General features: G+C 46.5%; 1 protein-coding gene across 16 annotated transcripts; it reads right to left on the bottom strand.

The window, feature by feature from the left end:
- Positions 1-307: 307 nt before the first annotated feature.
- Positions 308-4,869, bottom strand: LOC125520374 (stress protein DDR48-like). 16 transcript variants are annotated; one of them, XR_007288661.1, is made up of 7 exons: positions 4,508-4,869; positions 2,994-3,371; positions 2,600-2,885; positions 2,409-2,495; positions 2,276-2,322; positions 2,129-2,197; positions 308-755 (listed from the first exon to the last, which is right to left on the bottom strand). XR_007288661.1 is itself a non-coding variant. In XM_048685283.1 (7 exons), exons 2-7 carry the CDS (start codon positions 3,288-3,290, stop codon positions 506-508), a joined length of 1,029 nt encoding a protein of 342 aa, XP_048541240.1. In that variant the 5' UTR covers positions 3,291-3,371; positions 4,508-4,868; the 3' UTR covers positions 308-505. The 16 variants fall into 16 exon arrangements, 14 of the variants coding, with proteins under 14 accessions (XP_048541240.1, XP_048541247.1, XP_048541248.1 ...); XM_048685283.1 differs by having other exon boundaries at positions 2,276-2,289; positions 2,409-2,885; positions 2,994-3,043; positions 3,122-3,371; positions 4,508-4,868; XM_048685290.1 differs by lacking the exon at positions 2,600-2,885 and having other exon boundaries at positions 2,276-2,289; positions 2,409-2,545; positions 2,994-3,030; positions 3,122-3,371; positions 4,508-4,868.
- Positions 4,870-25,617: the final 20,748 nt, after the last annotated feature.

Below are 25,617 nucleotides of genomic sequence, written 5' to 3'. Positions count from 1 at the left end.
TGGTCGGGCATTTATTGTCCAACGGTTATTGATTCTCCTCGGTTTTCATAATAGTCGACGGTACATTCGACCCATAGGACTTAGTTATACCCATGCGGAGAACCAAACCGTCGGCTAGTTAGATGGCCGACGGTGCATACAACCCTTCAGGAGACCTGTTAGTTGAGGGGTGAGCAAACACCGTCAATTTATGAATTCACCAACGGTCTAAAGTCCCCAATGGCATACTGTGTAACCGAGACATTTGTGCCACCTTAGGGCATTACTCACCCCTCATATATTGCTTTCACCGAGGGGTGTTTACACGTACAATAGCAATATTTCAGAATATTGGCATTTCAAATACATCTCATACACACAAGCACAAGGTATTGAGTTGCATCCGAATGGCCTTAACCATAAGTATCAAATGTCTGAATTCAGAACAAAATAATAACTGAGATAGGTCATATTTTGCGAAGATAAATTGTCCACTATGACAAATTGGTCCATAAGATAAAGTATTTCAAACATCTAACATAACTTGATTTTGGCATGACTTGAAGATCACTAGATTTTTATGGCCAATCATCATTATCATTGCCATACTCATTATATTCCTCATCTTCATAGTCATTATATCCCTCACCACCATAGTATGGCTCATCACCATATAGACTATCCTTGCCATAGTCATCATCTCCCTCGCTGCCATAGTAGTCATCCTCATCATCATCTCCATGACTGGTACTGCCTCCAGTCCTGCTTCCCATTCCCTAAGTAATGATAAAACTAGTTGTCAGTATAATTTAGCTAAAATTCAAGTGACCTACAGGGACCAAATATATTTTTTCTAATTGACAGGTAAGCTGCTAGCTGCTATTTAATAGTATGACTATCTAACAATATGATTGCCGGTTTTCCTTTTGATCCTTCACATGAGATTTTCACAGGAAACATGAATCAGCAGGAGGGCACTGTCCAAGTACAGTGGATATCTATCGGCAACCCAACTATCAACAGTGTTTACATTTTGCAGTCTCATGACACAGCCGAACAAGTAAACTAACAGAACACTATTGGCTAGTTCGAGCATATAACTAATTAAGAATGACATATTCAAAAAGAGGTTAATATAAATTTCCATTCAAATAATTTAATGGCAAAAGCTCACATAAAATTTACACCAACAATGTTGTAGATTATACTGCACATAAATATTTATTACATGATTTTTGTTGTTATACTTCACATATAGTATCTAGCATAGAGCTAATTGGAATTCTGAAACTAGCAATTTGGAATGATCATGAGCGTGTATGGTTGATCTTTAAGAGATATAGCAAGCGTCAGTTTAGCTCAAGTTTGTAAAGTACATTTGTGCATGTGATCTTGTTTCAAACAACAATCAAAAGCATATACTAGCTGCATGTGTCCCAAGGAAGAGTATTCTAATTGAAATGCGTCTGTATAGAGGGTTCAGCAAACATGGTCCAACCATGCTTAGGTAAAAAGGAAGAATATTCCTAAGAAAAATATTCGGGATGGTTAGCTAAAGTCTTTCCTGTGTACTAATTCTTTCCCTGCGACCTGAATATATTCTACATGAATTACAAATAAATTATTGTTCATACTGTCATATATTTCCCTATTGATGATTTTTGAATTAACATGCTTCAGTTTTGCGAATAAGAAATGGGAGCAAATTAAGATATGCGTGCAAACAAGGCATATGTACAGAGAAACAAGCAAACAAGGCATATGTACAGAGAAACAACCATGGCAATTGTAGGCTATCAAGGGTGGTCTTCACAACATTTTTTTCATATATGTGCAGATAAACTTGTTCTATCAACCATCAAGTATTTATATGCATTAGAAATCATTTCTCTTAGGTGATATAATCCTTTAGAGGAATGTGCCCATATAGTTAACCATGCATTTATTTTCACAAATCTGCAATTAAAACAATAAGGGATCTATTGTCTCTGCTACTACTATCCATGACCCATAATCCTGCAACTAACTTGCACACACAAATTCTTTCTTGATATCGTCTAAATGTGCTAATGTGCAAAGAGAAAACAAAATCGGTGGAACAAGGGGGAGGTCATCCGCAGACTTGCAGGCACGACGATAATGAACTAACCTTTGCAGGTTCGCTTTGATGCACATCACCTCGTCCCCTATGAATTCCGCCTTCCGAATCTGATGTAGACTGTGTATCATACACAGAAGACACATCACTTAATAGTTCCATTGCTGCAAGCCTACCATCTAGATGGGTTAAACTTACCAAGTCAGCCGCAGCTGATTGCATTATACCATCAAAGTCCACTCCCCCTTTCTCAGCCAATGACTATAAACATCAGCATGCCAGCACAACCCTATCCACTCAGACTCCAATTTATAAGAGAAGGAAAGATTACCTGCACAACAATCTCAATGCCTCGAAGACGCTTGTTCTCCCGCTTCAAATGTTTGTTCTCTCTTTCTAGATGGTCCTCCCTAGCAGACTGCACCGGTTGTGAGGCCATCACCCTTTTAGACTTAAACGTCGCCTTCTCTGCTTTGCTAAATAAATCATTAGCAATTCCCAGCCTGCCATGTGGCATTCTACCTGCTGCTTCATAGACGATTTGTCCATCTAAATCTAGGTGCTCCTCTTCCCAATTTTCTCCATGGGCATTTTTCATTGCCTTATCAAAATCCTCCTTTTCAAATAAAAAATTAATGTAAACTAAAGTTTTGTGCAAATAGTTGTCATGATGATTAAAATGAGCTAAGTCACAAGATTTCGCTAAGCCAACGATTGGCAGTTCTTTGACTGCAAATCTTCTCTTCGTCGGTCCCTCGATGCAAATTGTGCGTGTGAAGCCAAGCACCGGAAATTCCAGGGTCTTTCCCTGTTTTGAGTGTTTGCATTTCAAGAGTGTGAAACATCATCCAATGTAAATCAAACTTTCCTATCCTATTAAACATAAGCAAAAAGATGCTTGACGAAGATAGAGTACCAGGAATTGACGTGTGGCGACAGCATTTCTCGCACCGCTGCAATGGAAGACTGTATCCCCATTAGCAAGTCTGTTCCTCTTGTTTCTTAAGGATAACCCTCTAAATTCATCACCACTCCAATGCTCACATAGTAGACGCCAACCAACATCGGTACCAAAGTCAACTTTCTTTGCAGAAATTAATGCTTCCGTAGTTGGCCAACGGTTACCATTCTCATCCACTTCTGTTAGTTGTGTAGGCAATTGTCCCTTCTTCATTAATCTTTTGATGGCTGCCGCCTTTTCTTCATGTAGCATCTGCTTCACTTTCCTAGTAAAGTTCTCCTCCAAAACACCATCTGCCTTCTCTTGCTCCAATGGGTCACACTTGAAACGCCACTGCCAAAAACCATCCCAAAATATTTTTGTTAGTTACTTGTGCATTTGTGAAAGTGAGAATACGCACAAAAAATCAAAGCTTCCAACACTTCATAGATAAACCAAGTAGTTTTTTCATGTTTGTGACCAAAACAAAGAATTGTAACTACCACCCGTCCACCAGTTTTAGAATTCTTATTTCTAAATATAATATGGTCACCTCTATTTCAGAATTCTAAGTACGTGCTACAAATATTCTCTTAGGTTCTACAAATATTCTCTCTATTTCTTAAAATCAGTTCACGGCTAACATAGTATAGAAAGAAAAGAAAGAAAACAAGATCAACTCGTACAACAAGAAAACTTGCCAACCTAAAATTATGAACCGCCAACAAACCAATACTGATGCATCATGCAAAAAGAAAATTGCAATGTAGAAATAATGGACAATCAGCACAATCACGCAAGTCAGGAAGGAAGAAAAGTACTTAAGGGGGTGTGACAGAGACCAGGAGAGAGGGGAATGAGGAGGGAGATGAGAATGATACCGTGGCGCCCCACTGTGATCATCGCGTGCCGATTGATCGGCCATCACAGAGGAAGCAGAGGAACCCCTAACCACCCGTCGGAGTGGAAGCAGAGGGACGCCGGACACCCCTCGAGCTAGATTGGTTTGGATAACGAGGATGTGTTTATTTTCAAAGAGGACCAGGAGACTATGGCGGTTAGTTCAGGACCTGATTTGGTGCGTGGTGCGTCGGCGTGGGAGAATTTTTTGCTGGCCGCGCCAAGAAATCAGCGCCAGATTGTCAAATAATTCGGTAACAGGAGTCCACGGCTGCGAGGTGGGCACCAACCACTACGCGAGAAACATGAAAAAAAATAGATAACCACGAGGCCTCCTCAATGGATTAAATGGACTCAATTATATTATCCCATGAAAGCCACGGTACATATCAGGGTTCGAGTAGCAGTAAAACATGAGCATATCTCATTATCTCTACATCACATAATCGTGTCAATGTTGCAACAAATTGTCTCTGGTGTACGTCTTGATTAACTAATTAACCAAACAATCAGTCTCCACACTCAATTGTGTCAAAATTTCCTCAATTTCAGTTAAAAAAATCCCAAATTGCCTACTGTACTGTACTGACCTGAAGAGATTGGGCGTGGTTAGCTCGTGGCCCGCCCAGACGGTGTCAAGGAAGTCGCCGTGCTTGCAGGAGGCAGGGTCGGACTGGACGCGGCGGCGAGGTAGTGGAGGTAGCTCCGGGGCCGCCATCCCTCGTTCGTCTTCTCCGCCAGTGCGGGCTCTCCCCACCCAACCCCCGCTTCCCCATCCAGCTCATGGCGACACGGGAACCTGCTGTTGCTGCCTGCAGCTTGACTTTGGGGTCAAATCTGAGACGAGAGTGGAGGACGGTGGCAAGTCAGGTGACACATCTAGGCGGCGACCGGTGTTGAGAGAGAGGTGAATGTGAGCCGCAGGACTGAGGGGATATAAGCGGCGGGGCTGGTCAACGGCGCTTTGAGAATATCTAGTATAGATAACATCTGAGGAGGTATATATCAGAACATGTCTGATCTCCACCTGGTATAGCACGCTAGGCTAGCTTGTTTGGTCTTGGGTTCGAACCATGCGGTGCACTTAATTTTTTGCACACGCGTTATTAATTAATTATTAGTACGTATGAAATCATATAGGAGTACAATAACTTTTAACTTTTATTTTTTGGGCCATTTGGTTTTTAAATCCTATTTTTTTCTTAGATTTCTCACAGTTCGTTTTGCACATACACGATCCCTTTTTTTTGACATGGCACATATAGGATTCTTGGTATGATCATAATACGTTATTTTTTGCGAAAAATGGCCATAATACCTTGGATGATCCATTGGTGTGTTGTATTTGGTTCCACCGCGCATCGGTTTTTTTTCTTTTGCATGGTAATACGTGTCTCATTCATATCATAAAGATTAAAGTACAAGCCACGTAAGGATCGACATGACAAAACTGAAAAGATAGCAAAACATCTTTGAGCTAGACAGCAACGCTCCGTCACCTGCCCCAGCACGACCACAACAGCCACCGAAAAGAAGAACGACAGATGACCTCCTCACCCAAACTCGACACGGCTCCATCGCTGATATGAAGCTTTGTGGGCCTCCAAGGTGGCTCACCAAAACTGAAGTCATTGTCGTTGAACGAATCAGATCTGAGCAACACCCCCAGACACCCTATCGAACTCAAGGTTTGGCACCCCACCACAACTAAGACGTTGAAGGAGGAAACCACACTTTCCATCCATCAACCACGAACCCATCACATATTCCGTCTTCCAGATGTCGTCGATGTAGTCCACAATCTACATCCGCTCCTGAACTACGTACCTCCCAAGCTCCGCACCGATGTTGGGGCAGACGCCGACCCGAGGACACATGTCCACCACGAGGATGCCGCCGCCACACAATCCTTGCTTGAAAAGGCTGGTTTTCAAAACCACCCCCAACCATAGGGCCGATTGACTTGTCGGGGAAGGATCTGAAGACGATGAGCAACCTAAAAACAAAGCTGCTTTAGCCTAAAACTATCCACACACACAGACACACACATGGATCCGGCACCCTCCCTAGCACCGACGATCGAGGTCGTCGGAGGAGGGGAGCCGCCGAAGGACGGCGACGATCAAAAGAACTCTCCTTCGGAGAGACGCTGGCGAGATCACCCTTTTTCTTCCCGAGGAAGAAAGAATGACCACCGCTTAATGGTTGATTTGTTGTGTTTGTGGTGTGTGATAAGGATTGTACGTAAAGAATCATATGTATATATATAATGACTCTTTTTTTAGTTTTGAAATACGGAACTCGGGCTTGTATGTCCCGATAGTATTAGTACTTCATGACCAGCCATACATGTTTACTAAGGACATAAAATGGTGATGAAAATACGAAAGGGTTCATATTGTACGAACATAGCCTCACCGATGCAGGGGACGGCAGCACTTTGAAATGGTAATGCCTCGCTCCATGTGGCAGACTCTTTGTAGAAAGGGTGATGCCTCCCTTTTACTTTCTTGGTTGGGAGGAAAAAGAATGGTCACACTACTTCGGACAAAAAGGATCATATGTATGTATAGGATCGTATGCATAGCATTTCACTTTCTTAATTTTAAAATACAACACTCATCCTCGTTATAATTCAAGATGTTATTAATACTTCACGACACATTTACAGTTAATTAATAATATACATGAAGGTCGGGGTCCTTCTAGACAAAGTTGCATTTATTAGAAAAACTAAAGATACGTTCAAGGCAAGTTACAGAAGTACATGACCAAGAAATTAGCAAACTAGTACTTTTGTAAGTGCAATTTTTTTAAACATCATATTTGTATTATCCTGTACCAATTTTTAAGCATCCTATATATTAATTGTGAAAAAGAACATAATGCACTCGCTTACAATAGCAATGCTAGATGTTAGTTCTTGGAATCTTCTGAATTATCTGGAATATAATATCGGCCATTCTACATATGTTGTCCATTGAAACATATCATGGAGAGGGAAAGTCAAACGCCGGTTATCACTATACACCATCGGGTATTTTCTCAAATAACCAAGTGGCACATATCTACCGCCGGCCATGTCCTCTCATAGGTCAGAGTTTTGTTTTCACCTTCGGCTATTAAATTTCACCGTCGGGCATTACATGTAATCCCCATGGGTGTGGCAGAAACCGTCGGGCATTACATGTAATCCCCGAGGGTGTACCAAAAACCGTCGGGCATTACAATTAACAGTCGGGCATTACATGTAATCCCCGTGGGTGTAGGGAAACCCGTCGGGCATTACATGTAATCCCCGTGGGTGTAGGGAAACCCGTCGGGCATTACATGTAATCCCTGTGGGTGTAGGAAAAACCGTCAGGTTTTACGATGAACCGTCGGGCATTAAGTTGGATATCCGAGGGGTGAATTTTCACCGTCGGGCATTCTAGTATATCGTCGGGTATTAGTGGTAATACTCGTGAGTTGACAGTAACCGTCGGCCATTATAACTACCGTCAGCTATTACTGTAATACCCGACGGTCCGTCGGCTATTAGATTTCATCGTCGGAAATATGGGGATTTCTAGTAGTGGTGGGGGTACTGGGATTTACACGGTGTGAGGACAATTGATACATAGTATACTGGTTTTTGGAGCAGAAATTTGTGTCCGTCCTGTTCTCATTCGACAATGAGCATGGCGCTCACCACCTGATGTGTTGCCGATATGTATAACAACATGGGCTCGCCAGTGTTTGGTGCGGCCAGGATTGGGTTGCTTGCTAGGAGGGCCTTTATTTCCTCCAGTCCGGCAGTTGCCGCGTCTGTCCATTCGAAGTTATTAGTGCACCGTAAGAGGCGATAGAGTGGTAGTGCCTTTTCTCCTAATCTGGAGATAAAGCAGCTTAGCGCTGCTACGCATCCATCTAGCTTTTGGACCTGTTTGAGGTCTGTTGGTGTAGCCAACTGTGACAGAGCTCGGGTTTTAGCTGGGTTTGCTTCGATTCCTCTATTGGAAACGATGAAGCCCAGTAGTTTTCCAGCGGGGACGCCGAAGACACACTTTTCTAGGTTTTAGCTTAATGTCATACGCCCGGAGGTTATCGAATGTAAGACATAAGTCGTCTATTAGTGTTTCGACGTGCATAGTTTGGATGACGACGTCATCGACGTAATCTTCTACCGTTTTTCCGATCTGTTTCTCCAGGAATGTTTGAATCATGCGTTGGTATCTGGCGTCGGCGTTCTTGAGCCCAAAGGGAATGGTGTTGAAGCAGAATGGCCCATATGGGGTGATAAATGCTCTTGCGGCTTGATTGGACTCCTTCATTTTGATTTGATGGTATCCGGAATATGCATCGAGGAAACACAGTGAGTCGTGTCCTTCGGTGGCGTCGATGATTTGATCAATGCGGGGGAGGGGGAAGGGATCCTTAGGGCAAGCCTTGTTGAGGTCTTTGAAATCGACATACAGGCGCCAGGATTTGTCCTTCTTTGGTACCATCACCAGGTTTGCCAGCCAGTCTGGATGTTTGATTTCTCTAATGAATCCGGCCTCGATGAGTTTGGCCAGCTCCTCTCCCATGGCTTTGTCGCTTGGGTTCGGAAAAGCGCCATAGTGTTTGATTGACCGGTTTAAATCCCTTTAATATATTGAGGCTATGTTCGGCTAGCTCGCGTGGGATCCCTGGCATATCTGAAGGGTGGCAGGAAAATATGTCCCAGTTTTCACGCAGGAATTCTCGTAGTGCGGTGTTAACTGTTGGGTTCAGTTGAGCTCTGATAGATGTTGTCTTCTTGGGGTCCGTTGGGTGGACTGGAATTTGACTATTTCTTCTGCTGGTTTGAAGGATGTGGATTTAGGGCGTTTATCGAGGATCACGTCGTGCCTGTCCACTGTGGAGTGTAGTGCGGTTAATTCTTCAGCCGCGAGGGCATCAGATAGCGCCTCTAGGGCCATGGATGCGGTTTTGTTTTTAGCGCGGAGTGCTATGTCCGGATCACTGACGAGAGTGATTATACTGTTTGGTCCGGGCATTTTGAGCTTCACATACCCGTAATGGGGTATGGCCTGAAAGCGTGTAAAAGCATCCCGCCCCAACAGGGCGTGATATCCGCTACTGAAAGGGGCCACTTGGAAAGTTATTTCTTCAGACCGATAGTTCTCCAACGTGCCGAATACTACGTCAAGTTTGATTTTGCCCGCGCACCGCGCCTCCCGACTAGGAATAATTCCTCGGAAGGTTGTGTTACTTTGCTTGATGCGGCTTTTGTCTATTTCCATTTTATGGAGTGTGTCCTCATAAATGAGGTTTAGTCCGCTGCCGCCGTCCATGAGGACCTTGGTAAGTCGAAACCCGTCCACGATGGGACTGAGGACTAATGCGGCTGGCGCTAGTACTGTTCTGTACTTTGGTTCATCACTGGCGTTGAATGTTATAGCCGTGTCATTCCAGGGGTTTATTACAACAATTTGGCAGACTTCGGCGAGCTAGCGAAGCGCCCTTTTGCGCTTGTTATTTGAAGCGAATGTCTCGAAGACCGTCAATACTCTTGAGTTATCGTCCTCTAGGGGGATGCCATTCTGGATCGTCCTTGATAAGGATGTCCTCGCCGCTCTTGGCTACCTGTCGTAGTATCCAACATGCTCTAAGGCTGTGGGTTACCACGGTATCTGGTGTTGTATGTATTTTTCATGGGCCACCGAGCCTCCCCACCAGAATGGTTCCGTGCCGCATAGCGGTTTTGTTTTTCTTGACTGTTGGACTAGGCGTGCCATGAGGGTGCGCCCTTTTCGCCTGTAGGGGGAGTTGAGTTGGGACTGACGGTTCCCAGCGAGCTACCTGAGTTTTCCAAGCGCTCTCCATCGTGTTGTACTTTTGTATGATGGTTGCTAAGTCAGCGAATTTCAGTATGAGGTGGCGATAGATGATGGTGAGGATTCCTTCGTCCGCGCAATTGTTGCAGAACGCTGATATTACGTCCTCGTCACGACAATCTCTTACCTTGTCCTTGATAAGGAGGAATCTGGCCCAGAAGTGGTGGACGTTTCCTGAGGCTGCTGTTTTATGCTCATGAGAGTGTCTATGTCCGGGTGGGTGGGTGGAATTAAATCCAAGCCCCGACCTGACCGATTATCCGGAGTCTGACGACCTTCCGGGCTTAATAGTCCGGGTTCCGGAATATCTTCTGATTGTTTAGGACCGCCGTCCGATGCTATGTTCGGTGGGCTGGCCGCATCCTTTCGCGGGTGAGTATCTGGCTCTTCCTGATCGGCGATCCGAATATAGTCCATCTTTGGTAGGTGACCGGTAGGGGTTCAATTTCTCCTTAGCTGGTTTTAGGTCCGATCCGGCCGTAGTCTGTGGCTATTCCCTAAGCGGCGATGCGATCTAGGAGTTCGTTTAAAGATGAATACTCTGTCAGATCCATCTGCTTGGAGTGCTTGGAGTTGATGCGAAGGCGGTTTTCGATGGCCCGTGAGGTCATCGTCGGCTCAACGGCCGAATGGGCGATCATAGTAAAGCCGCCTAGTCGGAGGGTTTGGCCTAGGGCCAGAGCCCTCCCGGAGGTGATGTTGTCTTTCATCGACGACACAGTGGAACTGTCAATGAAAGCACCAATGTCGTTGTCAAAACCGGCGGATCTAGGGTAGGGGGTCCCGAACTATGCGTCTAGGATCGATTGTAATAGGAGACGGGGGATACGATGTTTACCCAGGTTAGGGCCCTCTCTATGGAGGTAATACCCTACTTCTTGCTTGATTGATCTTGATGAATATGAGTAGTACAAGAGTTGATCTACCACGAGATCGTAATGGCTAAACCCTAGAAGCCTAGCCTGTATGACTATGGTAATGAGTATATCCTTTCCGGACTAACCCCTCCGGTTTATATAGACACCGGGGGGGTGGAATCTAGGGTTACATAGAGTCGGTTACATAAGAAGGAATCTTCATAGTCGATCGCCAAGCTTGCCTTCCACGCCAAGGAGAGTCCAATCCGGACACAGGTATAGTCTTCGGCCTTCATGTCCTCATGGCCCATCAGTCCGGCCCATGGATAACAGGCCGGACTCCCGAGGACCCCTTAGTCCAGGACTCCCTCACACATTGCTGGCGCGTCCCGATCAGCGTGCCTTGCCATTCTCTCCCAAGCATCGCTGGCGAGGGAGGGCCTCCCACCCCTTCTTCCTCGCTGCCATAGTGTGGGCAGATCTGGCCTCCCACCGCCTACCTAGCGACATCGCGGCGACCCTCAGGTATAACTTCCTTCGAAACCGGCCTTGCTCTACTTCCCGAGCTCCTGACGTCACTGCATTTGTATCTTTTACTATTTCTCAGGCCCCCTCGTAGATAGGATCGATCGGCTGTTCGAAAACCACCTAATTTTTTACTGTTAAGAGGTAAAACTAGTTCATGCACTCGAATCTAGTACTACTTGGTTCAAACAAGGAAGAAAGGGGGTGGGGGTGGGGGAAGATTTGTTACCTGAATCTAGGACTTGGTCAAAAGAGGAAATAATGGGGGCGAAAAGTAGCAGAGACTCACTATCGAACTGGTCTCTAGGTCTAATAGGGAAATAAAGGGAATGCAATACAAACTCAATATAAACCCGATCTATTGGTTAAAAAGGAAAGAAAGTGGGGACTGGGGGCAAGTCAAAAGAGTAAGTCCAACACTATATTTGCTAGCCTCACACAGTATAAGGTGGCTATATACCGAACAAAAATGGGACCAACCCAGATATCCTCTTCTGATGTTTGTTGCCCCGAGCCGCTCTTATGTAATGCCACTGGTAAAATGTAGCAGTCGCACTGTTAAAAGTAAGGACACGTTAAACCAATGTTGTTTTCAATGTAATGCCTCCAGTAATATGAATCAATGGCACTTTTTTCATGTCCTGCTAAATTTCCCATTAAGATAAGTTGCTTCTTTTTGTTAGAGATGCAATTGTCCTGGTCCGCCTACTCTCCCGTGCCCAAATACCGACTCCGTAGCACCTGTTAATATAATGTTGCTAGTAAAATGAAGCAATCGCACCATTAAAGTAATGACGTATTTAACGGTTGTCATAGTTAATCCTAATGCCCACACTAATATCTAGTAATGCTGCTAGAAATTGCTACTGTCCTTGTACGATTGCCATTCAGATAAGGAACATGCTTTTTTTTCATTTGATGATGTTTCATCAAGTTAGTCACCCTCATTTCCACCTTTTTTGTGCAAACAGAGATATACATTTCACGCTTGATCTTAGTTGAATTGCACAAATGATATCCAAATTATAGTTGAACATTCCAGGAGCTTCACGACCAACCTTGATGTTGCTCCATTTTATTGCAACTAATGAAGAAGAAGCTCTGTGGGTTTCATTTTCTGATGGAAATGGAACCAGGGCTGGAGCCCTTTTCTTAAAAAAAGAAGAAGAAGAAGCTGCTAGCTCATGGAACATTGCTTCATTTTAGGTGAACTACACCAAAAGGTCCCATGAATTGAATCATCCATGTTGGTGACTGGTGTCATCCCTTCTACGATGGCTTTGACTGAAGACATGGTTCCCATCACGAGGTATGTTCCTTTTTGGTCTGACCATTTGCCAAAGATTGTTCATGTTGATCCTGCTCTTGTGCTACTGTTTTGGCACCGCCATGATAAAGCAGTAATGTTATTATTTTGCACATTAATCTAGTGGAACTATTAATTTGAGGCAACGTTTGGCACCGCTAGTGCCACTGTTTTTTTATATATCAAAAGAGGGGTTTCCCTCTGATTTCATTAAAGAAACCCAACCATACAGAACCATTATCCGACAACATCTCAGTGTAAACGGGCAGTTATGCAACTACTACTAGAACAAACTGAGTACTAGCAGGAGACAAGTTTGCACATAAGCTAGGCAGGTAGGGGGACGCAGCACCAGCTCGACCAAAGTTGGATTACATCCCAAATGCTACCACAGAAACATCAGGGGGGAGATAGGGACTGAAAGAGGCAGCTTCAACATCCCAGTCTAAGCACCCTCGGCCTTCACCCTTGCGATGCATGGTACACCTCGTTTGCCACCTGCTCGACCCTAGTGTCACTAATAAACTAAAGTAATAATACAGTTAAAATAGAGTGAGTGTCCTCTCTATCATGTCATTTCCAATGTAGATAAAGAAAGTGCTTCTCTTTGTTAATGTATGTTTCCTCAACTAGTCCCATTGTTAATGTTTAAGCATTTTTGCAAACTGGGGTGCTTAATTTAGTTGATCCGCACAAAAATAGAGATTTGAATGTCTCAAGGCTCCTCCTTGTACTATCGCTGTACACTGATGTTCATCACTGGCAGAAGGTGTATCGGGGATACTTGGGATGATTTCAAGTATGAGGTGTGGCGTACCGTATGAGGCGTAGCAGGGCCCATCTCGCCCTCGTAGCATGGCATACTGTGATACTATCGCAATATTTTATTCTATTTATTTTGCGTGTTTCATCAACTAGTGCCACTATAATGTAATCATGCTTTTTCATTGTCTGTGCAAATAGGGTTATTCAGCTGCATTTTGCTGGAATTGCACAAATGTACGGATGGAACCAGCATATATGCAGAGTGCGAGGTGTGCCAAGTAAAAATTACCGACACCAACCATGCTCCATGCACGCATTGGCATCCACCACCACAAGTGGGATGTGTGGCGCTCTCTGTGGATGGATCTTTCTCGGCAGCAAATCCTCTAACCAAATACTAGTAGCTTATATTGGCGGTTTTCTAGGGAGTACTCTTTTCTGAAAGAAGCACCAATCTATTTTTCTTTATTTGTACACAGTGTCACAATTTTGACCCAAAGTCCAGATCTATTTAAGGGTGATTGGCATAGTACTCGGAGACCGATTGTAAGCATGATTTTCATTAGCTGTCACACCGATTGTAAGCATGAGCAGGTGGAAGATTAGGTTAGTGCGAAGCTTACCTTAAACCCTACCGCCGCCGTTGAAACGAGGCGAGCGTCGAGGGAACCGTGGAGAATGGCAGGGAAGTGACGTAGCGCCATCCGGCCTCCTCCTACGGTGGGAGAACAAATACTCCTGTGGCTCCGGCTGGCTCTGCACCCTCACTAACGGCACACCGTACTCGATCGATTCGTTATCCTCTGGGTGCTTGACCTTTGACCTGTACACCCACCACCTCCGCCTGACTTTCGCCTCGGGCGAATCTGTCTGCTCCATCGCCCAGAGGAGATACTCGATGAACTCGAAGGACTGCGGCGTGACTGCTGCCGAGGAGTACATGTACATCGCCGCCGTCTAGCTCTTTCGCATACATTGCCACATGGCCCTCACCGTCCTCGAAATCTCCCACTCATTGTCAAACCAAGTAAGGATCTCCTTCAACCTGGCTAACTTTGCCTGGTCGCCGCCGGTGATCTGCCTGATTCGCTGCCGCATCCTCTCCATAAATGTCCTTCTCTGTGGTCCAGTGCTAGCTTTGGAAGATGGGAGGAGAGAAGGTGGTCTTGCAATAGAGAAGAGGGAGAGGCGAGATGGTGGTTTGGGAATGGAAATGATGGAGAGGAGAGGAGGTGGTTTTGCAATGGAGAAGAGGGAGAGGCGACACAGTGGTTTTGGAATGGAGATGATGTCGGGACCCCGATTCTAAGTCACACTGATCTAGCATGTAACACGTCATATTACTTTGCGGCCTCACGCATGGTATTCCCATGGGTGTCGCCTTACCTGGCCCAGGAACGTTTGCGCCTTTTGGCTCACGTATATGATAGTGTCGCTAGCATCTATATGACAGAGAACCCGGGCCGACATGACTAGCCGTGAACCCAAAGTGGAACTAACTTACGGGGACATGCATACATGAAACAACATCGAGCATGCTGGTCATCAGCGTGTGAATCTGGGCTGTAGCAACTGGGCTAACAGGACTCTGGGAATCCGGGCTATAGCAGGCTAGGAGGACTCCGGAAATCACTGCGTGACATTTCCCCGAAGGGACAGACACAGGAACGATGTGAATCGCATGCCAGCCAGTCTAAGTGTTCCGGAGTAGTAGTGCTAGGCTATCAGGACTCCGGTGAACCGGGTTGTAGAGGACTACCATGGTTCAGTGGAAGCACTAGACTACATTTCCCCATAAGAGAGGCTACCAAGGATAGACAACTAGGTTGTCGGATCCCACACATGGCAATACACGTCACACGTACGCATAACATGCAAGTATGTGTTGTACAACATGGCATCACAACATAACTCAAACTCATATAGATAAAGGCCTAGAAGAGCCACATAGCATAATACAAACAGGGGTGTCATGACCCATCATTTAGAGCATACAAGCAACAGAAGCATTACATGTCTGAGGATAGACATCTACAAATGAAAAAGGCTGAGAAGCCTGACTATCTACAGGTCCCTCCCAAGGGTACAAGATCGTAGCTGGGGTAATAGGCTACTCGTCGAAGTCCAAGCGGAACTACTAGTGAGACAAATGTCTCATCTGCAAAACATAAATAAAGCAAACGTGAGTACAAAGGTACTCAGCAAGACTTACATCAGATCCTATCATACATGCATTAGTATCGAGGAGGCAATGTGGGGTTCAGTTCCAGCAAGCCAGCTTTGACTCAGTGGCTATCCTATTCTACGACTACGAGTAAGTCCTTTGAGGTACGAAAGCGCACACGAGTCCACTAATCACCACATAATTACACTACTATGGATTCATTCCCGTCTCCTGACGAGAAGGCCATCCATAGCACTCACACTTGTCTTGAGCATTTTAGAGTATCCATTTCAAGTTTTCTATGTACCACGTAAGCATCGAAGAAGTCCATAACCGCGGACCCGGCTATTCGAATAGATCATGAAAACCCTGCAGGGGTGTACTTCTTCACACACGCTCTCACCACTTATCGCCGTTTACACGATGTGTACTCGGCAACCTTCAAGCGGAAGCCCAGCGAGGGTGTCAGCCACGACCTGACTAACCACACAAGTCTCTCATCCAGGTTTATCGCCTATTCGGGTTCCATCCGCAAGGAGATCCGGCCGGGGTGTCGCTCACGACCCCAAACGATGTGACCAGGGTTCCCAAGCCCACCATCTGGGTGCCACTTGGTACACCGTGCCACTGTGCCTAGTATGTCCCAAGCCCACCTGGCCGGGTGCCACTTGGTAGACTACTAACACTACCTACAAACACCAGAAACTATTTGCAACTCCTGGACAGAGATCAAGTCGGTTAATAACTCGAGAGAGCTTGGAGCGCCCGGAGCTCAATGTGTGGTAGTAGCTAGTCATTGGACAACTTACACAGAACTCAGTTCTTAGGGACGGTCCCAATGAGACAACCCACCATGTACTCCTACATGGCATCTCTCCGCTACCTTTACCAAATCGTGTTCACACACTTAACTCCCAGCATCGGAACATAGCACTGCACTCCAATTCATTCCCAATGAATTAGACCTGTCATACTCTAAGCAATAGCAAGCAATGCATGGTAGGAACACAACATGGCTCAATCAACTCCTACACATGCTAGTGGGTTTCAACTATTTACTGTGGCAACGACAGGTCATGCAGAGGAATGGGTTCAACTACCGCAGCATAAAGTAGCAGTTGAATCGTTGTTGTCCTAAGGAAATAAAAGAGAGCAAGAGCGAGAGGGTAGGATTGTATCGAAATAAACAAGGGGGTTTACTTGCCTGGTAGATCAACAGGGGGGCACTGCTCCTCAGACAGGTACTCTGGAGCACTCTCTTGAGCAGGACCTATCGAGAAGGAACAGTGTCGACAATCAATACACAATCATATGCCACAATATGATGCATGAACATGGCATGTAGATGTGATGTTGTTTGAGCTAATGCAGATAGCATTCACTTGCATGATGTCCATTTGAACCAAAGGTTCAAATGTATCTCCGAAATAAACTCTTATAAATGCCATTCATGTGTTTTCACCTATACAGCAGGTATAAATTGGTTTGTCATGCATGAAAATGGTACAGATGGATAGATTGCATTTTTCTGATAATTTGTTGTGATTTATTACTAAATCATTTTATTTACTTCTGTCAATTTTTGCAGGGACCTAAAGGATTAATCCAAAGCCCCTCACCAAAATTCAGAATTTTTGGACATATATAAAATATATATAACATATATATATATATCCAACGCAAATAATTATTGCATTAATTCCAAATGACCAAAATAAATATCTATGAGGTCCTAATAATATTGGTTTGAATTTTAAATCTGGCCAATATTTTCAGGGAGAGACATGAACATTTTCTTGGACCTTTTTGGAGCAACTTTTATCTGGGTCATTTCCAGAAATGATTTTTGAGGGTTTCACAAATCCCCATTTCAAATTTAAATAAAATTTAAACATGATGCACACATGACTGGCTAGTCTAGGTCATACCAGAACTAGGGATGTGACAACTCACCCCCACTCGAAAGAATCTCGTCCCGAGATTCAGGAGTCGGCGGAAAGAAAGCGGGGTACTCAAGTCGAAGACGATCTTCTTGCTCCCAGGTACGTAGCTTCTCTCTCGGAATGATGAGACCACTGAACCTTGAGAAACTTGATGTTATGACGTAGAGTGACACGCTCGGCTTGATCGAGAATGCAAACAGGGTACTCTTGATATGTGAGGTTATCTTGGAGATCAAGCATTTCGTGGTCCACTCCGTGGATGGGATCCGAGAAGCAACGCCTGAGTTAAGAGACGTGGAAGACATCATGAACTCGCGAAAGATGTGGGGGTAGTTCCAACTGGTAGGCAACCTCTCCTCGTTTAGCGAGAATACGAAATGGACCAATGTAACAAGGAGCCAACTTGCCCTTGATACCGAAACGATGGGTACCCTTCAAAGGGGTAACCCGAAGGAAAGCCTTGTCGCCAACTTCATAAGCCACTTCCTTATAACGACGGTCATACTGGCTCTTTTGACGAGATTTTGCTGTTTTCAAATTCTCACGAATGATGCGAACTTGCTCTTCTGCCTCCTGAATCATGTCCGGTCCAAAGAATTGTCTTTCACCGGTTTCTGACCAGTTCAAATGTGTTCGACATCTTCGTCCATACAAAATCTCAAAAGGAGCTTTCTTGAGACTGGATTGGTAGCTATTGTTATAAGCAAACTCGGCGAAAGGAAGACACTTCTCCCAATCCACACCGAATGAGATAATGCAAGCTCTAAGCATGTCTTCGAGAATTTGGTTGACCCTTTCCACCTGACCAATTAATTGAGGGTGGAAAGCGATACTGAAGGAAAGATGGGTGCCCATGGCAGTTTGGAAACTCTCCCAGAAATGAGAAGTGAAAAGACTACCACGGTCTTAATTGATCTCTAGTGGAACACCATGAAGTGAAACTATTCGAGAAATATATAAGTCAGCGAGCTGACTAGCGGTGATATTCTATCGAACAGGTAGGAAGTGAGCCACTTCGGATAGACGATCAATGACTATGAAGATAGCATTATTCCCTCTCTTGGTCCTGGGAAAGCCGGTGATGAAGTCCATACCAACTTTGTCCCATTTCCACTCAGGAATAGCTAAAGGCTGAAGGGTGCCAGTAGGCCTCTGATGTTCTGCCTTAACACGACAACAAACGTCACATTTAGCAATGAACTCAGCGATTTCTCTCTTCATCCTAGTCCACCAGAACCTATGGCGTAGATCCTGATACATCTTAGTACTACCGGGATGAATCGTGAGAGGAGATTCATGAGCCTCCTTAAGGATCAGTTGTCGCAGATGTTGATTCTTGGGAACCACCAAGCGGTTCTCAAAGAAAACGACACCTCGATCATCCATAGAGAAACAACCAACAACCCCATTATTTATGTTTCTCTTGATGCGGAAATTCCCGTATCCCGCTTCTGAGCAGAGATGATCTGATCCAAAAGGGTAGGTTTCGCCACCAAGGTAGAAAGGAATCCATGGGGAGCAATGTGAAGGTTGAGCTTACATAATTTCTCATGGAGAAGTGGTTGGCCCTATTGCAACATGAGATTGTTGCAATAGGACTTACAATTTAGTGCATCGATCATGCACTAGCCTTGCCTGGGGTGTAGGTAATCCCTAAGTCGTAATCTGATATCAACTCCAACCAATGTCTTTGCCGGTTCAAATCTGGTTGGGTGAAGATATACTTGAGACTCTGGTGATCGGTGTAAATCTCGCAACGCTTACCAAGAAGGTAATTTCGCCATGACTTAAGTGCATAGACTACGGCTGCAAGCTCTAGATCATGTGTAGGATAATTCTCATGTGGATGCAACTGTCGAGATGCATAGGCAATCACATGACGATCCTGCATAAGAATGCAACCTAGTCCCTGTCGTGAGGCATCACAATATATAATAAAGTCCTTAGTGAAATCTGATGGCACAAGTATGGGAGCAGAAGTCAGGCGTCATTTCAGTTCCTGAAAACTGTACTCACACTTTGGGGACCACTCAAACTTTTTATCTTTCTTGAGAAGTTCCATGAGAGGTTTGGCCACTTTGGAGAAGTTTTCAACAAAGCGTGGACAACAACTAGCTAGGCCAAGGAAACACCTAACTTGCTTAACCATTTCAGGCGGAGTCCAATCAAGAATGGCTTGAAACCTCTCGGGATTGACAGCAATGCCCTTACCAGATATCACGTGGCCCAGGTAGGTCACTTCTGGCAACCAAAATTTGCACTTGGAGAACTTGGCATAAAGGCGGTTGAGGGATTCCTGGATTAGGGGGTCTCCGGACAGCCGGACTATATCCTTTGGCCGGACTGTTGGACTATGAAGATACAAGATTGAAAACTTCGTCTTGTGTCCGGATGGGACTCTACTTGTCGTGGAAGGAAAGCTAGGCAATACGGATATGTATATCTCCTCCTTTGTAACCGACCTTGTGTAGCCCTAGCCCCCTCTGGTGTCTATATAAACCGGAGGGTTTTAGTCCGTAGGACAACATACAATCATACCATAGGCTAGCTTCAAGGGTTTAGCCTCTCCGATCTCGTGATAGATCAACTCTTGTAATACTCATATCATCAAGAATAAACCAAGCAGGACGTAGGGTTTTACCTCCATCAAGAGGGCCCGAACCTGGGTAAAACATCGTGTTCCCTGCCTCCTGTTACCATCCGCCTTAGACGCACAGTTCGGGACCCCCTACCTGAGATCCGCCGGTTTTGACACCGACATTGGTGCTTTCATTGATTGTTCCTCTGTGTCATCGCCGTTAGGCTTGATGGCTCCTACTATCATCGATAGCGATGTAGTCAAGGGTGAGACTTTTCTCACCGGACAGATCTTTGTGTTCGGCGGCTTCGCACTGCAGGCCAACTTGCTTGGCCATCTGGAGCAAATCGAAAGTTACGCCCCTGGCCACCAGGTCGGGTTTGGAAGCTTGAACTACACGGTCGATATCCACGGAGACTTGATCTTCGACGGATTCGAGCCCCTGCCTTGTGTGCCGCGCGGTCACGATGAGTACGATTTAGCTCTACCATTGGACAGTGTTCGAGAAATCGCACCGGCAGCTGCTCCGACCCTCAATTCGGAGCCAGTTTCACCATCCGTGGTTGGGTGGATAGACCCCGCCACGGAGGCCGTATCCTCTGCGGCGATCGAGCCGAATATCGACCTTACCCTTCACGAGAGCCGTGTTGCCAAACTGCCGAATCCTTCTCCGGCCATGGACTCCGAACCGCCTGCGCCCATTCATATCGAATCCGATTGGGCGCCGATCATGGTGTTTACCTCTGCGGATATTTTTCAGCACTCGCCCTTGGGCGACATACTGAACTCATTAAGGTCTCTCTCCTTGTCAGGAGAGTCCTGGCCGAACTACGTCCGGCAGGATTGGGATGCAGATGATGAAGAAATTCACCGCCCACCCACCACCCACTTAATAGCCACTGTCGATGACTTAACCGACATGCTCGACTTCGACTCTGAAGACATCGACGGTATGGACGATGATGCGGGAGGAGAAGAGGAACCACTGCCCATAGGGCACTGGACAGCCACCTCATCATACGATATATACATGGTGGACACACCCAAAGAAGGCAATGACGACGAGACGAGGATGACCCCTCCAAGAAGCAACCCAAGCGCCGGCGTCAGCGGCGCCGCTCTAAGTCCCGCCAAGGCAAAAGTGGTGATACCGTCACAGGAGATAATAGCACTCCGGACAATGCCGAAGATGGCAACAATCCCCTCCAGCAAGATTAAGGGCAGGAGGATGGAGAGGCCAGCCCTCCTGAGAGAGCGGCAGATGGAGAGGCGGAGGATGATAATTACATGCCTCCCTCCGAAGACAAGGCAAGCCTCGATGACGACGAATTCACCATGCCAGAGGATCCCGTCGAACAAGAGCACTTCAAGCGCAGGCTTATAGCCACGGCAAATAGCCTTAAGAAAAAGCAGCAGCATCATCAAGCTGATCAAGATTTGCTAGCTGACAGATGGACTAAAGTCCTGGCGGCCGAGGAATATAAACTCGAACGCCCCTCCAAGAGTTACGCAAAGCGCAGGTTGCTACCCCGACTGGAGGATTGCTACCCCGACAGGTATGACGCGGCTGATCGGCCACCTCGTGGCCGCGACAGAGAGACATTCGTGCCAAAAGCTCAGCCCGCACCCCGACGTCATTCAAATAAAAAGGCATGGGGAAATATGCCAGACCTATGAGACGTATTGGAGGAAAAAGCAAAACATGCAAGATCGATCTACGGATCACGAGGGCGCGCCACTATGCGAGACGATAATCATCACGCTGGATACAGTAAAAGTAAGTCCGGCTGGGCCGAACACAGCGGGCAAGACTCATTCGAGCTGCGTCGCGATATAGCCCAGTAAAGAGGCGCCGCACACCCGTTATGCTTCACAGACAAAGTAATGGATCATCAAATCCCAGAGGGTTTCAAACCCGTAAATATAGAATCATACGACGACACAACAGATCCTGCGGTATGGATCGAGGATTTCCTCCTGCACATCCACATGGCCTGTGGTGATGACCTACACGCCATCAAATACCTCCCACTCAAACTCAAAGGACTAGCTCAACATTGGCTCAACAGCTTGCCAGCAGAGTCCATTGGCTGTTTGGAAGATCTGGAAGCCGCATTCCTCGACAACTTTCAGGGCACTTACGTGCGACCACCAGATGCCGATGACTTGAGCCACATAATTCAGCAGCCAGAGGAATCGGCCAGGCAATTCTGGACACGGTTCCTAACAAAGAAAAATCAAATCGTCGACTGTCCGGATGCAGAGGCCCTAGCAGCTTTCAAGCACAACATCCGCGACGAGTGGCTAGCCCGGCACCTTGGTCAGGAAAAGCCGAAATCTATGGCAGCCCTCACGACACTCATGACCCGCTTTTGTGCGGGAGAAGACAGCTGGCTGGCTCGCAGTAATAACATATCAAAGAACCATGGTACTTCGGATACCAAGGACGGCAATGGCAGGTCACGTCGCAACAAGCATAAGCGCCGCATTAACAGTGACAATACCAAGGATACGACAGTCAACGCCGGATTCAAAGGCTCTAAACCCAGTCAGCGGAAAAAGCCATTCAAAAGAAGAACTCCGGGCCTGTCCAGGTTAGACCGTATAATCGATCGCTTGTGTCAAATACACGGCACCCCCGACAAGCCAGCCAACCACACCAACAGGGATTGTTGGGTGTTCAAGCAGGCCGGCAAGTTAAATGCGAAAATAAAGATAAGGGGTCACATAGTGATGAGGAGGAGGAGCCCCGGCAGCCGAACACTGGAGGACATAAGAGGTTCCCCCCTCAAGTGCGGACGGTGAACATGATATACGCAACCCACATCCCCAAGAGGGAACGGAAGCGTGCGCTCAGGGACGTATATGCGTTGGAGCCAGTTGCCCCAAAATTTAACCCATGGTCTTCCTGTCCGATCACCTTCGACCGCAGGGACCACCCCACTAGTATCCGTCATGGTGGATTCGCCGCATTGGTCCTAGACCCAATCATTGAAGGATTTCACCTCACTCGAGTCCTTATGGATGGCGGCAGTAGCCTAAACCTGCTTTATCAGGACACAGTGCGCAAAATGGGTATAGACCCCTCAAGGATCAAACCCACAAAAACGACCTTTAAAGGTGTCATACCAGGTGTAGAGGCCCATTGCACAGGCTCAGTCACTCTGGAAGTGGTCTTCGGATCCCCGGATAACTTCCGAAGCGAAGAGTTAATCTTCGACATAGTCTCGTTCCGTAGTGGCTACCATGCACTGCTCGGGCGAACCGCATTCGCAAGATTCAATGCGGTACCGCATTATGAATATCTCAAGCTCAAAATGCCAGGACCTCGGAGGGTCATCACAGTCAATGGAAACACAGAGCGCTCTCTCCGCACGGAGGAGCACAATGCGGCCCTCGCAGTAGAAACACAAAGCAGCCTCTTAAGGCAATCCACTAGTTCGGCGATTAAGGACCCGGGCACCTTCAAGCGCGCCCGGAGTAATCGGCAACATGACCGCCTGGCACATTTCGAGCTCACATAGCAATGCGGCCCCCACCCCAGTCCTAGCCAAACAGCAAAATCCGTGCCACACGTACACAATTACGCATTAAAAATACCATGGGCACAGGTGGGGAGGGGGGCACGACTGGGGCACGCCCCAGGTCGCGGCTTAAACCGCACTAGGGGATTCCCACTTTGTTATTTTTCTCTTTCAGGACTTTAATCTCCGGAAACCCTGTCTGGCAGCACGATTGCCGAACACATGATGCAGCAACCAAGGAGGCAGAAAGCTACGTCACACCACGGAACTCCCAGGTGGATTATGATAACGAGTGAAATATTTGCTTTAATACTATTCCCCAACTTGCCCTTGGACGGGACATGTCAAACAGTCCTACTTTTTGCTTATCGCACTACTTGTATCATTCTGCTTTAACGCACCTTTTTGAATAAACAATGCATAGCATTAAGACTATTATTGCATTCTTCCTTTTTATATATATGTTCATTCACGACATCTAGCACCCGTACACTCTGGTACGGCCAATACGCTAGGGGCTTAAGCATACCCCATAATACGGCGTGAGAAGCCCGAACACTTTCGACAGTGCGGCACCCCGAACTTATAGCATTATATGCATCAGCTCCGAATCATGTCTTGGGTCAATAGTTGGGTTTGTCCGGCTCCCATGTTTTGGTACCTTACATTCTGCTATATCGGCTAAGGTAGCACTGGGAGAACTACTGCGATTGTGCCCCAGTTCTGCTGGGCTAAGCACCTCAGTAGAGAAAGCTAAAACTGACTGTCATGATAAGGCGAGAGACTGGTCGCTGTTCGAGAGGTTTCAAGTCCCTAAAGACTTATGCCGCTTAGAGCGAGGAGTCGGCCCTGTCCGGCTTAAGGCGTGTATCGCGCCCCAAATTTGGCCTTCCAAATACTAGGGGCTTCGCCGAAATTTAAAATTACAGAATTCTATGGCTAAGTGAGAGTGATAACGCATTATGGTCCGATTGCCTTCTTCGTTGTGCTGAGCACCTCCCTCGAAGGACCCAACAATGGGAACAAGAGTGCTCAGGTTTATCCCAAACACCCCAGCACTCCTGTCGTGGGGGCAGAAGCCAACGACTAGCCATCTCTCAGATTTGATAAACAGCCGAACATAAGGTAATATTTTAAATTCAGACAAGCGTTGCATAGCGCATATGAACAAGTTTTCATAATACAAGATCACACGAGCAATTTTACTCAAATATTACATCTTTTGTACACACGTCCGCTACGAGACGGGCACCCTCCAGGACACCCTCATAGTACATCTCGGGGTAGCAATGCTCCTTGCCCTGCGGCAGCCCTTCCTTCACTAGCTTCACGGTGTCCATCTTGGCCCATTGCACCTTCACACAGGCGAAAGCCCGGCGTGCACCTTCGATGTAGACGGACAGCTTGATGACTTCCAGCCGTAGGCAGGCATCCACAAGCCGCCTCACCAGGCCGAAGTAGGTGTTGGGAATGGCGTCTCCAGGCCACATCCAGACTATAAAGCCCTTCATGGCATGTTCGGCCGCCTTGTGTAGCTCGACCAGTTGCTTCAGCTGGTCGCTCAAAGGCATCGGGTGTTCGGTCCCAGTATACTGAGACCAGAACAACTTCTCCGTTGAGCTTCCCTCCTCGGCCTGGTAAAACTGTGCGGCATCCGACACACTGCGGGGCAAATCTGCGAATGCTCCTGGAGAGCTCCGGATTCGAGTAAGTAACAAGTAATTTACTTTCACATGCTTGCTTTGCATATAGAATGCCTTACCCGCCGCTATCTTCTTCATCGCATCAATATCCTGGAGGGCCTTTTGGGCCTCGGCCTTGGCATTCTTTGCACTCTCGAGGGCCGCGGCAAGCTCGGACTCTCGCGTCTTCAAGTCAAGCTCCAACACCTCGTGCTTCATCACGAGAGCGTGGAGCTCGTGCTGCACCTCGCCCACCCATGCCTCCTGCCTTTCCCGCTCGGTGCGCTCCTTGGCCGCTTTGTTTTCGGCCTTGGATAGTGCTTTCTTCAGGGTCGCCACCTCGGTCGTGGCCCCTGGCAAATTTACGATGATCCTATCATTTTGCAATTGCATTATTTTTTATATATCCATAGACTTGGTATTAATTACCTTTGTTCTCCTCGAGCTGCCTCTTGGCAAGGCCGAGCTCTTCTTTGGACCCTTTGAGGTCCTGCT

Source organism: Triticum urartu, chromosome 7 (assembly GCF_003073215.2).
Source record: "Triticum urartu cultivar G1812 chromosome 7, Tu2.1, whole genome shotgun sequence".
Taxonomy (NCBI): domain Eukaryota; kingdom Viridiplantae; phylum Streptophyta; class Magnoliopsida; order Poales; family Poaceae; genus Triticum; species Triticum urartu.
The sequence above is the reverse complement of the archived record's forward strand: the minus strand, read 5'-3'. Positions and strand labels throughout refer to the sequence as shown.

Coding starts and splice junctions, on each gene's coding strand:
- LOC125520374 (XM_048685280.1), bottom strand. CDS start 3,290: ATGCTACATGAAGAAAAGGCGGCAGCCATCAAAAGATTAATGAAGAAG. Junction 2,886..2,993: donor TCGCCACACGTCAATTCCTG/GTACTCTATCTT, acceptor CACTCAAAACAG/GGAAAGACCCTGGAATTTCC. Junction 756..2,128: donor ATCAAAGCGAACCTGCAAAG/GTTAGTTCATTA, acceptor ATCATTACTTAG/GGAATGGGAAGCAGGACTGG.